Genomic DNA, 18,765 nt, shown 5'->3' with positions numbered 1-18,765 from the left:
GTTATATATCATAAAACGAGTGATTTATGTCTGTGTTGATAAACTCACATCTGGGCACGTGCTGCTTTTCCATTTATTTCAGATCACTCCTATATTGCTTTCATATAACATTTCTCCAAAGAGTTGATCTGGAGTTGAGATTCTCTTCAGATTGTACAAATTAATGCACCTTTCGAGAGCATGATCATTGTTGAAACATCTTCAGGAAATAACTAGTGTTTCAGAATCTGAATTTGATAAGGACAAAAGCCAAATAAATGTATGAACTTATTATGAGGGGAAAATTTTAAAGGTGCTCAAGTAAAGAACATAATTTGCTGTAGATCAACAAAGTCTTTTGTAGCTGCTGCAAGCAAACTGCTTGCGAAACTTGACCAAAGAGCTGAATTGCTGCTTTGGAGGATGAGGATGGTAAGGACGTCTCTGAAAGCCAGACATTACTAGAACCAGGCCTGAGAACACTATGAGCAGTGGACTTTATTTGCTAAGAATAATTATCATTTAGTGCTGACTTGTAAAGATTTCAGCACTAGTTGTCTTCTGTATAATTCTACTTTTTAATGGAAACCGTAGAAAAGCACTGTGTCAAGTCTGCAAATGTAGCCTCCCTGTCCCTTCCTAATTTAAGTAATTAATGACCTCCCTTAGGGGAGAGTCCAAGGATGAGAGACCCAAGGGAGACCTAGCTTTTCTCCGGTCCTGCTTCTGCTAATGAATAATCCCTTTTTCCGAGGACCAATCTGATTGAGAAGTCCAGCTTGCCCCCTGAGGAACTGCAGTTTTAAATCTGGTGTCCCAGTTACTCGTGAAGGTGATAGTTTGCTGTCAACCTGCATTGTGATTTGGGTTGAACTACATTGTCTGCTTTTGCCAGAATAATTACTTGTGTTTTCAGGTTAAATGTCCATTTAGCCTGTCAAATAATTTATGCCCTTTATAAAGGTACAAATGAGGAACTCTTCTTGGGATATGTGCCAATAATTGTATTTTTAAGTGCGGTCCAGGTGTTATCTATAACTCCATCTTTGCACTTTATCTCATGCTGTCTTGTTTACTGTGTGTAACTTGCTTTTGGTTGTGGCTTCTGAAATTTCACGCCATCAGTCCTGAAGCTATTCTCCCCCTCCCCTCACCCCTGCAAGTAAGGCTGTTGAGACTTAGCTGGTGCCAGTACATAATGGTTTATTACTGTCTAATCCAGTGTTTCCTACTGGTTTCCCTCCTCTCTGGGGGAACTTAGTATGTATATCACACCCTCTTTCTTTCGCTATTTTTAATCCAGTTCTGCTTTTTAAAAGTTTTAAAAATCAGTTTTAATTCCTATTGTTTTTAATTCTTCAAAAGCTCTAAAGTTTATTTTCTTTCTAAAATTTTTCAGTTTTGCTAACTTACAAAAGAGGGTTTTTTCCCTTGCTGCTTTCATTACAGAAAATAGCTTTGCTGTATTTTGAGCTAAATGCTCCTTTATGGGCTAGCTTATATAACATGTTTCCTTTTAACACAATCCGTTTGAAGTATGTGGCGTTCCTGGACTACCACTGTATCCCTATGTCACAGGCAGGCCCGTGCTTGGACACCAACACAGACTACAACTGTGTTTCCTAGTCATGTGTATAAACTGACACCTTCTGTAGTATCTGAGTGTGTGAGTGTGCCCTTCGGAGGTCTGAGCCCACATGTCTACAGTGTGTTGGGCACTGCGCTGGTCTTGGTAGACTAATTAGTGAAAGAAGAGAATTTCAGATAACTTTAAGCACTAAAAAGAAAGAAAACAAGGCGGCTGTGAGAGAGTGACTGTGAGGGAGCTGGCGCCACCTTCGGTGGGGCGGTCTCGGAGAAGGGACGTTTGAGCGCAGGCCAGATTAACGATGAAAGGGAGTCTGTACGCTCAGAGCTGGGGGGTGGCCGGGACAAAGGCACAAAGGCGGGCAGGAACTTGGCAGGGACAGAGGATGTGACTGGAGCCTGGGAGGGCCCGGGAGGAGGAGGGAGGGCAGCAGATGAGGTAGGGAAGGGGGCAGAGCAGGGCACCCGCGGGGAGAGCCCGGGCTTGTGGGCAGGAGCTGGGGGTTATTCTGATGGCGGTGAGGATTTTATGCAGGGAAGTAACATTTAATTTTCAAGAGCTCTTGTAGGCTGCTTTGTAGAGAAGGATTTCAGTTGTTCGTCATTCTGGAGACGCTCTGAACGGTGCTTAGCTGCTCATGAGGAGCGGGCAGGCCTGCCAACTCGGGGCTTTTCTCGTTGTCTCCCAGCAGCCCCTACTTATAAGCTCGCGTATGGGGACTGCCTTTGGTGTGAGAACACTGTGCCCCCTGTGGACCGCACCTCTCCGTGGTCTGGAGGAGGACAGGCCCAACCCAAACCCCAGGAGTGTAAAACTCGTTTTACCAAACCTCTCTCCTTGGTTTTCCCTGCGCCTCCTTTGAGATGGAAGTTCCATGCGATACGGCGAGCATGTAGAGTGTGTGCTTAATAATGATCTGAGGATGCGGACGCGTGAGAGAAGGAAGGGTTTGGGGTGAAATTAGGGAGGGACCACTTCCTACTTCCTGCTGATAAAATCAGTCTGCCCTTCGTATTCGCCCCACATCCGGGGGTCAACCAACCTCGGATGGAAAATATGGTGGGTGGGGGGCAGAAAGTTCCAAAATGTAAAGCTTGAATTTATTGCACGCTGGCAACTGTTTACATGGCAATTACGTTGTATTATTGGGTACTATAAGTAATCTAGAGATTTTAAAGTATGTGGGAAAATGTGCTAGGTTGTATGCAAATACTACGCCTTTTTTGTGTGTGTGGTATAGTTGATTTACAACGTGTTAGTTTCAATTGTACAGCAAAGTGATTCAGTTATACATATATTATTTTTCATATTCTTTCCCATTATGGTTTATGACAGGATATTGATTGTAGTTCTCTGTGCTATACAGTGGGACCTTGTTGTTTATCTGTTTAGCAGTATATATCTGCTAATCCGAAGCTCCTAATTTATCCCTCCCCCCAGCTTCCCCCTTTGGTAACCATAAATTTGTTTTCTGTGTCTGTGAGTCTGTTTCTGTTTTGTAAATAAGTTCATTAATACTACACCATTTTATGTAAGGGACTTGAGTATCCTCGGATTTTGGTGTCTGAGGGGAGCGATGGCTGTAATGTGGCCTGTGTTCTTGCAGTGTTTCTTCACAGGGTATCCTCTTCTAAAGTCCTCCAGTAGAAATTTAACAGGGGGGTGAGAACTTGGGGCTCTGGTTCTTGATTTGTTAACATATAGGCTTAACTATTACTGGTGATTTTGTGAAGTCAGAGCATTTCTTTATTGTCTTCTGTGTGCCAGACATTGTGAGGCCTTCAATACTGAATGATTGAGAGAGAATTTCTACCTTGAAGAAGTTTTAAAAACCGACTTTTATCACATACTTTCAGATTATCCTCTTTAAAAACTACTTAGTAACACTTATAACAGCCATAAGTGAAGAGCCCAAAGAAACTGATCATGCTTTATTAATTTCGAGTTCAAAATTAATAGCCATATCTCAGGGACACCAGAGGAAATTAGCTTAAACCGTGTTTAAGAGTTTGTTTACTTTTGACAAACTATGTGATATGCCTACTGGTCAGTACTGTTTGTTAATGTCACAGACATGTGTAATTCATAATAGCGTAATTGCTTAAATTCCTATAGTATATATGGAATTTATTTCCATTTAGAGTATTTCTTGGTAAAATAGTAGAATTAAAGTTTTTTTACCTTAATATGCCAACACGTACTCAGCTATTGCTCTCTTTTATAGGGAAATCCTCATTGACGATTCAGTTTGTTGAAGGCCAATTTGTTGATTCCTACGATCCAACCATAGAAAACAGTAAGTATTGTTTTCAAGGATTTATAAACTGAGAAGCCTGCTTTTTGCCTACAAACAGCCACTGTGTATTCCTGGAGCCTTTGATTGCAGGGGGTATTCAGTTAAACCTATAGATGTCCAACTGGGGGCCCAAAAAAGCTTCCAAAAGCTTTACCCACTTTACACTGAATGAATTTTTATTCAGTGTCTGGGTCCCACCATCTAGAAATTGTTATTCATCTGCATAGGAATCCATTTTTACATTGGAACCTCATATTAGAGATGCTGCTTTAAGAAAACAAGTAGAGAGCAGAATCTTTTTTTTTTTTTTTTTTTTCTTCTCAACAGTAGCCCTTTCTAGGGATTCCAAGCTTAAAAAGAAAGGATGAACACACTCCAGATCTTTTGTACCTTACTCTTGTAGAAGCACTAGTCCCCCAACCCCTTCTAGTTCTAAAGACTTGAGAGGAGGCTGTGGAGAAAAGAGCTGTCCGGGATTGGAGAGAGCCCTCGCAGCATTTTCTGAGAAGTTGGCTCCCAAAGCCTATTGGCATTTCAGGCCATGTGCAGAAAAAAGCACCCAAGACCAGAACCAGTCACAGCCTTTACCTCGTCTAGTTTCAGTCCATGGTTTCAGAATCTTCCTGAAGGACTCTAGGACTATGACACAAGTCTTGATTCTAGGGATCATGGAAGAGAACCTGAAACACTTCCATCCAGGGAAGCTGGTCTTGTTTTGTGCTACCTTAGAACCCTAGGTAGGCCCTGGAACCAGTCTTCTTAGGTTCTGGGCACCAGGACTTACCTAGGATTTATCACCAGGAGCACATAGATTTAAACGTGGGGTTTGTCAAAGCCTGATTGGCATGTTAGACATGAAGCCGACTTAATTAGGTTCATGGACTTTAACAGCTAGATTCACAGACTTCACCTGCCCAAAGCTTGCAAGAGAGACTTACTTAAGAAGAAGCTTACAACAGGGGGATGGACAAACTATGGCCTGCAGGTCACAAAGGCCCCACTGCCTTTTTGTACAGCCCATGAGCAAAGAATGGTTTTTACATTTTTAATATTTGAAAAGGAATAATGTTTGTGACATGTGAGTGTTCTGTGAATTTTAGATTTCAGCACCCTAGAGTTTTATCAGAACACGGTCCTGCTTGTTCCCTTACACTACACCGTCTATGGCTGTCTTTGCTCTACCGTGGCAGAGCTGTTGAGTAGTTGCCGCGGAGACCATATGGCCCACAAAGCCTAAAATAGTTACTGTCTGGCCCTTTTCAGGAAGAGTTTGCCAGCTTCTGGCTTAAAGTATTCAGCTGTCCTTCGTGTCCTGGTGTGCTGGCGGCAGGGAAGGAAAGCTGTTGGTTGCTAAGCTAACTCTGGGAAGAGAGTTTGAAGTAAGCCCTGCCGGTATCAGGAGGGAGGAGTGCTGACCACACGCGGTGTTGATCTGTTAGCTGACACGTGATGGTCTGCCGGTGCGAGGGGCAGACTCGTTTTAATGCTACCTGAACAGGTTCGGTCGTCCACCACTGCGCTAAGAACAGAAGAAAGCCGTGACCTTGCCCTTAATATTTGCTGTATGTAGCAATTTTTAATTTTGTGTCCTTAAAGAGATAAGGCTCATTTGGGAATTTTAGTCATAGAACAGTAGAAGATAGTTTTCGTGGTAAGCTCTGCCCATAAAAGTGGTTCTTATAATTGTGTATCTTCGTGCTATTTAAAATTGAGTTGAAAGGAGAGTCATGGTGTTGAATATAAATACATTTTCTTTATATGTAAGAAATGGACCCAGTGAAAGTACAACTTTCTTACCTTGATAGTATCTCAGAAACAGAATGATATGACCCTACTTTGAAGGCTGTCAGCATCAACTTTAATCATGATTTTAATGTTTACCTATCTAATACTTACTGTTAAATAGTAAAGAATGAATTAACAGTATTTATTAAATCTTTAGGCAAGAGCAGAAATGACTGTCAGAGTATGAATCCCTTAAAAGTTCATGAGACATATACAGACATCACATTCCATTTACCAGGCTTCTGACCGTCAAACACAGGGCAGAAATCCTTCCTCCACCCTTTCCCCCATGATTTAGTAGAAAAACATTGTTCAGAGATAACAAGGAATGAGAAAGGGAATGGTTATCATAAACTCTTTGCTAGCAACATAAATGAATGGGTAGTTTTATGGTTTTAAGAAACACAGTACTCTGTAAATCTGGGGATTCTTTTTATACTTTATAATATAGAACAGGTTGTTTCTGTCAAACATTCAGTAGTAACACGTCCCTGTGAAGTATCACTGCAAAAGCAAAAACGCTGCGACTATGTCATCTTCTTTTAATATAGGGGTATAGGAGAATAATATCAATGAAACCATAATATTTTCTAGTTTGGGGAAATTTCTAGACCAAATACTGCTATGCAGATGTAGCTTTTTTATATACTGTAGTGTTAATCTCACAACTCATGCAAACTAAATTGATATGATGAAATTTAACTAATGGTGGTTTATAATTTAAAGGAAAAAATAGCAGTTCACAGTTTCTGCCATCTCAAGATAGCCCTGTTGATGAATTAATAAAGCCACTCTCAGAAAGTTGGGGAATTCTCATTAGGAGTTTTGCAGCATTATGGAGCATTGCATGGTGGGTAGACTTCTCAGTAGGATATGAATTAGGAGTTCTCAATACACTTTAGTAATACAAATCTTACTTTGTGAATATCCAATTTTAGAAATCTCTTTATGACCTTGCTTAGTAGGTGTAACTAGTAAGTGGCTATTAGTCTGCTTAGGGCAGTCTCAGGGTTTTAGTTTGGAAATTGGATTAATTTCTCCAGTGATTGAAAAAGGGAGGGAGAGAGGAAAGTGATACCAGGAGAGAGCCAGCTTTGCCTTTCTACACAAGGAGGGCGTAGGAGAATCTGTTCCTGGTTTATGGAACTGACAGACATACCTCTCATTACACTTCCCTTTTTTCTATAGTAACAAGAAGAGGCAGTTTTCCTGTGGCAGATGGAAGGTCTTCAGTTTCATTTCACTGCCATGTGTAGGAGGATTTACATCCTTTTTATATGCAACGAAATACTAAAACGTTTATTAATATCTTATTTCTTGTATGTCTCTTCCCTCACTAGCCAGTACTCCCCCAGCCTCGTTGGCTGAATTTTTGTTGTTTTTCTGACCCGGCGTCACAGGTGCCCCTCTGACTCTCTCTGAACTTGCTTTCTTGTGATCCTCACTCTCCAAAAACTTGCTGGGCTCACCACAGCTCCCAGCCTCTCCTCTCCCCTGAACTGGTATTTCGTGGGCTTTCCAACTGAACCTACCTAAACCCTGCCCCTGCTCCCTCCCCCTGTGCTGCTCCTCCAGGCTTTCCCTCTGTTGTTAGATGGTAAATCCTGCATTTGCTCAGGCCACAAACTTTGGAGTCATCCTGACCTCCGTTTTCTCACACCTACTTCCAGTCAATCAGAAACTCCTTTTGGTTCTTCCTGTGCAGTGCATCCAGAATCCACCATTTCTCACACCTCCGTCTCCACCCCTCTGGTCCAGGCCACCGTCATCCTTTGGTCACGATAGTCTGTGTAGCCACTGTACTGTGGGCTCCTACTGATGTTCCTCATCCATTTTTGTCCGTTTCAATTACTCACAGCATAGCCAGCGTGATCCTTCTAAAATATAAATCAGACCAGGTTACTCCCTGCTCAAAACCCTTGGTTTTCCCGTCGCATTCGGAATAAAAGCCTGCGGTCCTCACCGTGTCCTAATAACGTCTCCTGCCTCGTCTCCAGCCGTTCTCTCACGGGCTCAGCTGCTTTGCCTTCTCACTTTTCCTTGCCTTTCTTACTTCTTCACTCGCAGTTTAGGCTCTGCCTGGATGCTTCTCACAGAGAAGATACCTGACTGTGTGTATGTCTTGTTTGCCTCTCTGTCTGCTGCTTTCTCCTTTTACTGGGATGTCAGCTCACCGAGGTCAGAGACTGCAGTGTCTCGAACACCTAGAACAATGCTGGTGGTGATCATAGGCACTCAAAAAAGAGTTCTTGAATGAACGAATGTTTTGTTTCAATAATCCTTTCATAATAACTCCATTATACTTCATAACCACAACTACTTAGTTCCAATTGAAGGTTACAGGTTTGTTGCTCACCAGCATTCCTTACAGAATTTTCATCGAGTCTAAGACGCACCTTTGATCTCACCTGACTGCGGTGTCGTTGGGCATCCCAAGTTCAGAGAGGTTACAACGTGGGGGGAAAAAATTCCAATAGAGTTTTTTTCTTAGAAATGATGAAAACAGTTTATATTGGGTACTCCCTATCTTGTTATATCCTAATTCAGTTTTCATCTAGTTTGACTATTTCATTAAAGTGATAATTTTCAGAAAGGGCACAAGAATGAAATAAAGTGTGGCAATTGGCTTGAGTAGTCTGGTCTGTAATTTTCACTCCCCTGATTCTAGCAGCCCTGCCCACATCAGAAAAGTATGGTGCTAGTACGAGTATCTTTGATTATTGCTTCTCTTTCAGCCATCCTTTCTCTCCCAGTGGAATTCATCATTCAGATAAGATCTCTCTCTCCTCCTTGTTAACGGTTTTCTCTCCTGATTTTCATCTGTCTCTTTTTGCTTTCTCTCTTGTGTGTGGTACAAAGTCGGCAAAAGTGGGTCCTCTCTCAGCTGTTCAAGGGATAGATTCTGTTGCCCGGCTCCAGTCAGGAGATTTGAAGACTCGTTGTGAGTCAAGATGGCTGGGACGGGGTGTACGGAAGAAATCTGTTCCATTTCGTTATCAGGGTTCCAGATGGTTACTTTTTAATATCCTGTTACTATTAATAGTTCTTTCCTCTCCATTTGTTTGAAGTCTGTCTCCTTAGAATTGTGAATTTTCCCCAAGTTGAGTCTGATTCCCCCCAGATAGGTAAAGGTTGTTGTGACAAATTGCTTGCATCTTTCATCTAAGTGGAGATGATGGCTTCACACAGAACATGTTCTGTTGCTGTCCTCTCTCAATAAAATTGCTAATTTTCTAGGTACTGAAAGTTCTTAGCACTTCAGTTAATATCAGCTCTTCCTGCTCTGGCACCAGACTTGCTATAAATTAATGACAAGTTGTGTGCTTTTGGTTCATTCTAGAACTCAGACTTTATGTAATATATTTCACTTTTTCACAAGAGGAAAAGACTGTCCACAGCTAGAGCATTCAGATCACTTTTATAAGATTCGAAGCGTTGCCTACTTTGTTTCTTTGGAAAACGTTCAAAGTTTATGCAACATTGGTTTTAGTCAGTCAGCGTTGCTTAGTTAAATAATGGAAGTAGGGAACAATCTATAAACTCAGATATTCTTTTTTGTTTTGTGGGATCTTTTTATGAGATTACTAAGGACTCTGCTTAATTGGTTGTCATTGTTTGAGCTTTCAGTGATCCAAAGTTCATGTTTTTCTAGCTAATATTTAATTCCTTTTTCACTGTAGCTTTCACAAAATTGATCACAGTAAATGGACAAGAATATCATCTTCAACTTGTAGATACAGCTGGGCAGGTAAGTGTGTCAGAATCCCATATAGCGCACCCAACAGTCCTAGCCCTGCCACTGACGCTTAAACACAAGGACACTGCCAAGAAAACCCCTCGTGACTTATGTGTGTTTGGATATTAACAGGCTGTCTACTTTGTCTTTTCTAAGATATGTACGGAAGTTTTTCAAATAATTACCTTGTTTTTCTACTGTAGAATTGTTTTAAATATATTCATCATAACATTGTGAAGGTTTATATTTATTAAAGGTTAGTTGTTTTCTATTTTCTAAAGGTTGATTCTGTATCAGAGAATCACATTAGCCCTTTTCCTCCCTTTGTAGTATGTATCCTCCTACGTTAAGAAGAGAAGTTGATCTTTTCTAGGGGAAGGGCCTGGGAAAGGCATAGGGCAGAAATGAGCTGGTTGTATTGGATCTATTATATGACTACAAGATTAAAGAGTGTCGGTCCGACTTGCTAGACAGTAACTGCCAAAGGTGAGTAACCCCCAAAAGAGGTATGCACAGGTTAATGTGGCAGTGATGTGGCGACTGGATCGCCAGAGGAATCGACTGGAAGCAAAGGACGAAAGAAATTAAGAGAACTTGAAGGGAGCCAAGAGAACCCTTGTGACAGTGCACCTTCCCCATTCCATGTCACCGAGTCTTGCTTTTACTGGAAACCATTTTGTTCGGCTGAATTTATTACTGTTGGGGCATGTAAAGAAGCTGGGATGTCCCCTTGCATCTTATAACCGACAAAGGATCAGACTAGCAGGAGGGTGAGCATAGGGTAGACTGGTCTGCCGTGTTAAATGGAGGCTTTTTTCTGGAACCTGGGGAAACTGGCATAGACCTAGAAAGATGTGGCCTGTATTGCAGGTTTGGAATGAACTCCCTCTGCTTTATATTTTGAAATGAACATAGAAGGAAAGTGTAACCGCCCTAGTGAAGCAAGAAAATAGCTGTATTGGGTCGTTTTAGCACTGGAGGAACCCTGGAGTTTCCATTCTGGAAGCTTCAAATAAAATAAGTCAAACATGTGTATGTCAGAGAGCTATAACGTAAGTCATTCACCCACCATCCGCGGTGGATGTTCTGGGCTTTCGTCTTCAGACCTCATGGTGGTGTTCTTGGAGCACAGCCATCCTAGGCTTTTACTCTGCGGGGTACCTGCCTGTTGATAGAACGGGAGCCTGTTGGAACAAGGGAAATAACAGAAGTCTCCGTTAGCGACTGACGACATAGAGGACGCAGCTTGTCTTAGAAGTTAGTGTATGAAGAGCCTCTGGGGTAGGACCTTGTTCTGGAGTCTTAGTGTTGGTATTTTTTATAATAGTTCAGGCAGTTGTGTAATTTATTACCTAAAATGAGACACGTCTAAGAGTGAAGGGGGACACTGGTAACAGTCAGGCTGGGACAGCAGGTATAAGCTGAGAGTGTCCCAGGTGAAGAAATATGGGAGTCTGACATTATCAACATTTCGGTTTGGGGCTTCCCTGGTGGCGCAGCGGTTAAGAATCCTCCTGCTGGAAATTCCCTGGTGGCGCGGTGGTTAGGAATCCTCCTGCCAATGCAGGGGACACGGGTTCAAGCCCTGTTCCAGGAAGATCCCACACACTGCAGAGCAACTAAGCCCGTGTGCCACAACTACTGAGCTTGTGCTCTAGAGCCCGTGAGCCACAACTACTGAGCCTGCGTGCCCCAACTACTGAAACCCACGCGCCTAGAGCCCGTGCTCCGCAACAAAGAGAAGCCACCGCAATGAGAAGCCCGCACACTGCAATGAAGAGCAGTCCCCGCTTGCCGCGACTAGAGAAAACCCGCACGCAGCAACGAAGACACAACGCAGCCATAAATAAATGTATGTATGTATGTAACAATTTTTAAAAATCCATTAAAAAAAAAAAGAATCCTCCTGCCAATGCAGGGGACACGGGTTCGATCCCTGGTCCAGGAAGATTCCACGTGTCACGGAGCAGCTAAGCCCGTGTGCCACAACTACTGAGCCCGCGCGCCTAGAGCCCGTGCACTGCAATGAAGAATAGCCCCCACTCGCCTCAACTAGAGAAAACCAGCATGCAGCAATGAAGATCCAACGCGGCCAAAAAGAAAAAAGATTTCGGTTTGCTTTTATATCTTTGTTTTGAATTTTCATTAAGCTCGTGGAAAGTAAGGGTAAGGATGCAGATTGATAAATCACTTTCATGTGACGTAACTATAGCAATTCATTTTATAATAGGCCAGAAGGAGAATCAGTATTTCGTAGTTGTTTGGAGCATGGGCTCTGCAGTCACACTGCCTGGATTTGAATCCTAGGTGTTCTTACTAACTCATTGACCTTGAGAAAGGTAACAAACTTTTCTGTGCCTCGTACGTTTCATCTGCATAATGGTGATAACTGTGGTGCCTGCCTTCACAGGATTGTTACATGTTTTAGAGGCGATTTATAAGCTTCAAGAGAACTTGATCCTTACTTGTAGTTCTTTGATGCCACTGAGGCTAGAGCGGGGGCCTAGCATGGAAACTGAGTTGAGGCTCACAGTGTGAGTGGGAGTCGTGCAGGAATCTCTCATACTTGGAGGAGAGCTGTCCTTGAAAACATTCTCTGGAGAGAAAATTCTTTATATTGACTCTCCTTGTGAAAATAGAACGTGTGTTCCTCAGAGATTCTGTTTTGCTCTAAAGCATAAATGTACACTTGGACATCACACGCCTTTAACTGTTTTCATGACAGAGTAACATAAAGAATGACCCCGAAAGGATCAGAGCTCTCAGGGAGTGAGTGTACAGTGTGAGTATGCAAAGAGCATAGGTTAATGCCTGGCTCTGCCGTCTCGCTCCTTTGGGCTTTGTTACCGCTGGCTACGAATATTCAGAGAGTTTTTGCACAAAATATCTTCAGATTTAGCTACTTGGAATAATTTGTTCTCATTGCAGCTAATAGTTCCAAAAGGCTGTATTCACAGTTGGGAGACCGTAAAAGGTTATGCTGGTATTTACAATTCACGATGGTGCAGCAGGGGTGGTATTTCCTTATGCCACGGTCCTGCCCTCGTTCTGTAGAAATTGGATGAGATCACACTTATATTTACTGCTCTAAGAACTGTTTTTAAATCGGATTCGTATCATGGGGTTGAGACTGCTGGTAGCAAGGAAAAATGATTATGATAGCAAGTACTGTTCATTTAGCAGTGTATTTTATACAGCTGATTTAATTGCCCAGCTAGGGATGATAATGAACAGAGTGAGTGGATTATTTTTAGTTTGCTTGAAATACTTTGTTTTGACCTAATTTAAGTAAACTCAATGACAAGTGACTCAGAGACAGTCAATTTTAATGTCAAATCCCCTTTTAAAAACAAAGTTTTAAATTCATTTAAAAAATAATAATAATACATGTACATGTTATAGAAATAAAATAACACAAAAAGGTAAATAGTCAAAATTAAATCTTTCCACTGTAGCTCTCTTAGCTTCACCGCCAACAGTAACCCATTATCAGTTTCTAGTAAATGCTTCCAAGCTGTTTTATACGTGAACATGCAAATATAGTTTTAACCTATTTTTTTTCTTTTCTACACAAAAAGTAGTGTGTCTCTGTATCTCCATCTTGGAAATTATTCCGTATCGGTGTATACGGGCTCTTCCCCCCATGGCTGCATAATGTCCCATTGTTTGGATACATCGTAATTTAACTATTGATCAGCAGTTAGGTTGTTTCCAGTCATGCCACCATCAGCAGTGCCACAGCCAGTATCTTTTGTTACTTTAGAAGGATGGTACGTATGTAAGGAAATGTCCTGGGTGTGGGATTGCTGGGCCATAGGGTCACATTCTTGGCAGCAGTGAATAGGCGTGCCTGTTTCCCTACACCCTCGCCAACACGACGGGTTACCCCATTTTTTGATATTTGCCAATCTGCTGGGTGAAAAAATAGTATCTCAGTGTCGTGTTTTTCTTCTTATGAAGGAATTTGATCATATTTTCCTGTGCTTGAGGGCATTTGTATTATATTTCCTTTCTGTACATTTTCCTGTCTATTCATGTACTTCGCCCTTGTCTATTGGGAGGGTGGTCTTTGCTTGTTGAGTTGAAAGATCACTTAATGTGTGAAGAAAATTAGCACTAGAAAATAAGCCGCGGAACTTCCCTGACGTTCCAGTGGTAAAGAATCCACCTTCCAATGCAGGGGATGCAGGTTCAATCCCTGGTCAGGGAACTAATGTCCCACATCTGCGAGGCAGCTAAGCCTGCACACCTCAACTACTGAGCCCACATGCCTCAACTAGAGAGCCCGCGTGCTGCAAACTACAGAGCCCACACACCACAACTAGAGAGAGAAAACCCACACGCCACAACTAGAGAGAAGCCTGCGCACCACGACGAAAGATCCCTTGCGCCGCAACTAAGACTCGACGCAGCTAAAAAAATAAATAGATATACCTTAAAAAATGAAAATTAGCTGCAGGGTTCTGTTTTATTTTCAGTCCATCTTTTGTTTATGTTTTTTGTTTGGGAGGTTTTCAGCCATGAAGAACGTCTTCATTTTCATATGGTTGAATTTATTAACCTCTTTTTAACCAATACTAGTCTTTAAAAATTCTCCCATCCACTGTGTACCTAGTTGCAGTTTTCATCTTCATATCTTTTATTCCTCTGGAGTACATTTTTGCTAAGGTTTGAGGTAGAGATCCAACTTAGCCATTTCCCCCCAGATGGCTCTGCATTTGTTCCCTGTACATTTTGTTGAGGGTTACTTTTTATCCTTACTGGTTTGAAATGCCAGTATTATCATATACCTACTTCCCATGACTATTTGGGTCTTTGTAGATTTCCCTGTCTGGTCCATTCATGAGCTAGTACTGCACTATTTTAATTACTGTAGCTTTATGGTTTCCACCCACCTGCATCTGCAGTTGCTATTCTTTCTCCGGAAGTATACTTTTTATCAGGATTATGTTACATTTGTATGTTAATTTAGGATTAATTAGTGGATATCCTTATGATTCTACATATTCTTGCTGAAGACCATGGCACACTCTTCCGCTGATTTAACTCTTTTATCTCTTGGGAGTATTTTAAGATTTTCTTCAGATGGATCATATACTTTTATTTTCTTAGGCTTATTACTAGGAATTTCGTCCTTTTTGGTTGCTTTAAAGCTGAGGGTCTTTCTCCTCTGTTATACTTCCCATTTTTTACACTGTACTTCTTGAATATGATGATCTTTCTTTTTTCCCACATCTTCACTTCAGGAAAAAGGTAATTTGAACTTTGGGTCTGCTGTAGCTGAGCTGGTGACTAAAATCACTTGAAATTTTGTTTTTAATCTGGGTCGAAAGATGTCTCATTCCATTAACAACTTGTTTTTCAACATCAACACTAAAATGAATTCAACTTAATGAAAGTTTTACTATTAATGAAATCAAAGAAGGTTTTATTTTACATATGTAGTAAGCTCTGTGATGTTGAAATGCTATTGTGATTAATGACTATAATATCAGAGAGTTGATAGTAAAACTTTATTTTTTTTTTTAAAGACACTTTAACATAGGGCAATGACTCAGGGTCATCATCATAATCACACTATGGAATTGCAGAGTTAACAGAGACAGTTAGTTACTTGATATAAGGGTGGCTTGCTGTGATTTTTCTATAATAGTGCCTGGGCTGTGTGGTATATTAACAATTATATTTCAACTGAGAAGGAAATGTTTGTACCATACAGTGGCACTCTTGAGTACTGCATTGACATTAAACACTCTTGTAGTCTTTGGTAATTCTGTATCTAAAGCAGCAGGGGTTTTCTTAAAGCATTGTAAAACTGGTACTAACAGGCTATTGCATAATGTATACCTTTCTTTCTAATTCCTGAAGTTGCTCAATATATAGCTCATTTGATCCTAAAAAGTCTGAATATACTGACTGAGTCTAGTGTTTTGTTTCTCTTCTCTCTTCCTCTTTTTCAAGTGCTGGTAGCAACCCAATAATGACTGGTACATTGGGCTCAGGCCATTGTGACTCATGTGCAGAAAATAGGTGAAAGTACACATTTATGGAATAAACTAGTAGCACTTGTGAATTTACTGCGAGGCCTAAGAGACTCTGGACTTTTAGGTCCATAAAGGAGAGGTGGTGGTGCTTTTCCCTTGATACAAGATCACGGAACCAGTCTTTTCATTCCTTCCATCTTCTTCTCCCAGGAACTGCAGCAGATGTTAGCTGTCCCTCGGAAGTCTTAGAATAGGGACTTCCCTGGTGGTCCAGTGGTTAGGACTTTGTGCTCCCAATGCAGGGGACATGGGTTGGATCCCTGGTTGGGGAATTAGGATCCTGCATTCTGCATGGCAAAAAGAAAGAGAGAAAGAGAGGGAGGGAGGGAGGGAGGGAGGAAGGAAGGAAGGAAGGAAGGAAGGAAGGAAGGAAGGAAGGAGAAAAGGTCTTAGAATAGCCTGGGTCATTTTTCAATATTGTCTTAAAGCATATTATTGCCCCCAAACCAGTCCTAAGTAAATCTTGAGTGTGTAGGCTATGTCTCTAGAATAACAGATTAATCCATTTTTTGTTCACTTTGATTTCTTTGACCATGTGATATGTGAGATTGCTTGTTATGCTACTCAAATGTAATTATTTTTCCTTTCACAGGATGAATATTCCATCTTTCCTCAGACATACTCCATAGATATTAATGGTTATATTCTCGTGTATTCTGTTACATCAATCAAAAGGTAAGGCCCACTTCTGCTTGCTTGAGTTTATTTGCTGTGCTTAGATGGCATTAATCCTTCTAAGGGACTATGCTGGAATTGGCAGTAGTAACAACTAGACGTTAATGGTTTTTAGTGGTTGTCTTATGGAGCAAACCAGTTGTTAAGGGCAAAAAATTATCCCATTAGGTGTTCTCTTACACTGATGGCGTAAAAACACTCTGTTATTTCTTACCTCAGACTGCCTGACTAGATAGTGACTGAACGTGATCTGAGCTTTTCTGCTGATTGCAATGGGAAATGCATTAATTGATTTACTTTTTGTGCGTTTTCACCGTATTAGCTGATTGCTAGGGCCCTCTCGCTAAGCACCATTCCGCAAATGTTTATTCAGAGATTAAATCAGCCCAGTTGTAGACTTTCCCATTTAAATATCTCACCTATTCCACTTTGAATATTCTCAGTAAGGGCTGCTGAGTGTTGAATACACGCACATGTGAAAAAGAGTGGTAGGAAAACATAAAGGAATTCCTTGTGTTCGGTTTACTTTATATTAAAATGGTGGGTCTATGACATTTTCCATTTTTCCCACTATAAGTATTACATAACAGACGTTTTAAAACATCACCACTAAAATGGATGTCTGATTTCATGCTTTTTGTTTTATAGCTTTGAAGTGATCAAAGTTATCCATGGCAAACTGTTGGATATGGTGGGGAAAGTACAGTAAGTAGTAATAGTTTATCTCTTTTGTTAGATACTCATAATAGTATCTTCTGAACAATCAAATCGGGCACTGACTAGGGTACTTTGGCTTTTTTTTCCCTTGTATTAATAGGATACCTATTATGTTGGTTGGGAATAAGAAAGACCTACATATGGAAAGGTAAGTAGCTTCTAAATACTGATTTATAAAGTCAAGTCTAAGACGATTTAGTCACTGAAGTTTCATTTTTAATTATTGTTCTTATAGCAAGAATATTTTTAGCTGTGTTTCTGTGTTCAGAAATGTGGCGGTGACTGTGCATCACAGAAGCAAAACTGCAGTAAAAATCTCAACCTGTCTTGGAAAATGTTTCCTCTAAAAAAAAGAGGGCAAACACTATAGAAAATTATCTTTAGGTTCTTTTACCATTTTGCATAAAGCAGACCCTAAAAAGACAATGGTAGCACTCATTTATTCAACAAATAGTTTTTTGAGTCCCGGGCTTAGGATTAGAGCAGTGAACAGGGGAGGAGCCTGACACCTAGAGGAAGAGGCTCACTGGCTAAACTAACGCCTGCAGGACCGCACGGAGGGCCCGTTCAGGATTGCCCTGTCTTTGGGTGCTTATAGCCGAGCTGGCTTCAAAATAGTCAATTGTTGCAGACGCTGGAGTGTTGGCGTCCTGTTCTCCGAACTGTAAGAACTCGCTGGAGCAGGGGTAGCCACCCCATAAGGCAGTGTCCGCTCTGTTCCCCAGCTCAAGGGTAACGGAAATGCTTCTCTGCATTACATACTGGATGAGAATGTTGAGCTGAGCATGCTTCTGCTTCATAAGGAAAAAAACTGATTAAAGTGGAGCCTGTCTCATAAATCAATTATAGATGTTTTATATAATAAAGAGCAAAGTACTTTAATTAGAATTTTCTTTTTCCATTAGGGTGATCAGTTATGAAGAAGGGAAAGCGTTAGCAGAATCTTGGAACGCAGCTTTTTTGGAATCTTCTGCTAAAGAAAATCAGGTATGTGTTTTTTAAACTTCATTTTGCCCTGCATCCCATCATTCATGGGCGTATGTTCCTCTCAGTCAGCATCTCACCACCGTCTTCATCACTCCTGTTCAGTCTTCATCCATCCACCATTTCTAATACCCATCTTTGGGTTGCTTTAGGACAATACTATTGATGTTTTAATTCAGTCAGTATTCTACTTAAAATGAGACCTAGAATATTTGTAGGATAAATAGAACTTAATAGTAAAGACAATACTTCCTTTGAGAACATATAGTCTTATTTTTGTTTCATACTAAAGGCTGGTACAGAAGTAAGTCCAGGCATAGAAAAGAAACAGGAATGATCTTACATCACTTTGGCAATAATTTTGTACCCTTACCTCCCCCCTTTTTCTGTTGGGTGGAACTGAGTTAGATGCATGTGTTGTTTTAACACAGAAAGTATTAAGAACCATTTTACAAGCATTTTTCCCAATTTCAGCCCTGCAGATGTTCCTTTAAAGGCATATCCGAGGAAGGATGTCACTTCCATTTCAGAAGGCTTCCCGTATCTCCTTTTCCCTTTTCCTCTGTGGCGTTAATTTAGACCGAGAACGTCCAAGCTTGTCTCCTGCCTCCATGAGTTCTCACCAGTGTATTTCTGTTTGCTGCCATTCACCTTCTGAAGCTACAAATCAGATGATGTCACCCTCAACTAAAAACTGTCAGTGGGTTGCCCATCATCTATAGAACAAACCCCAAAGCCCTCAGCATGATGAGTGCAGTGTGTGATTCGAACTTTTCCCGTTTCTTCTTTCACTGTATCCCTGTACTTTTCAGTTGCACCAAATTCCTCCCACTTAATTAAAGATAAGGGGTACTTCCAGATGCCTCCCCTTTACTCTCATTCTTCTCTGACTTGGAATATCCTTTCTCTAATTAACTACATACTTAAAGTATTTTCAACATGTGCTCTTGTTTGATCTTCC

General features: G+C 41.1%; 1 protein-coding gene across 1 annotated transcript in view; it reads left to right on the top strand.

Moving 5' to 3' along the window:
* Positions 1-18,765, top strand: part of RHEB (Ras homolog, mTORC1 binding) — a 47,665-nt gene that overhangs the window by 23,656 nt on the left and 5,244 nt on the right. The window contains exons 2-7 of the mRNA XM_082632136.1: positions 3,792-3,863; positions 9,329-9,396; positions 16,021-16,103; positions 16,752-16,808; positions 16,921-16,968; positions 17,726-17,807. Of these exons, the coding sequence (XP_082488262.1) occupies positions 3,792-3,863; positions 9,329-9,396; positions 16,021-16,103; positions 16,752-16,808; positions 16,921-16,968; positions 17,726-17,807 (410 nt within the window). The remainder of the gene's footprint in view (positions 1-3,791; positions 3,864-9,328; positions 9,397-16,020; positions 16,104-16,751; positions 16,809-16,920; positions 16,969-17,725; positions 17,808-18,765) is intronic.

Source organism: Mesoplodon mirus (assembly GCF_964341445.2).
Source record: "Mesoplodon mirus genome assembly, chromosome: 9".
NCBI classification, from domain to species: domain Eukaryota; kingdom Metazoa; phylum Chordata; class Mammalia; order Artiodactyla; family Ziphiidae; genus Mesoplodon; species Mesoplodon mirus.
The sequence above is the reverse complement of the archived record's forward strand: the minus strand, read 5'-3'. Positions and strand labels throughout refer to the sequence as shown.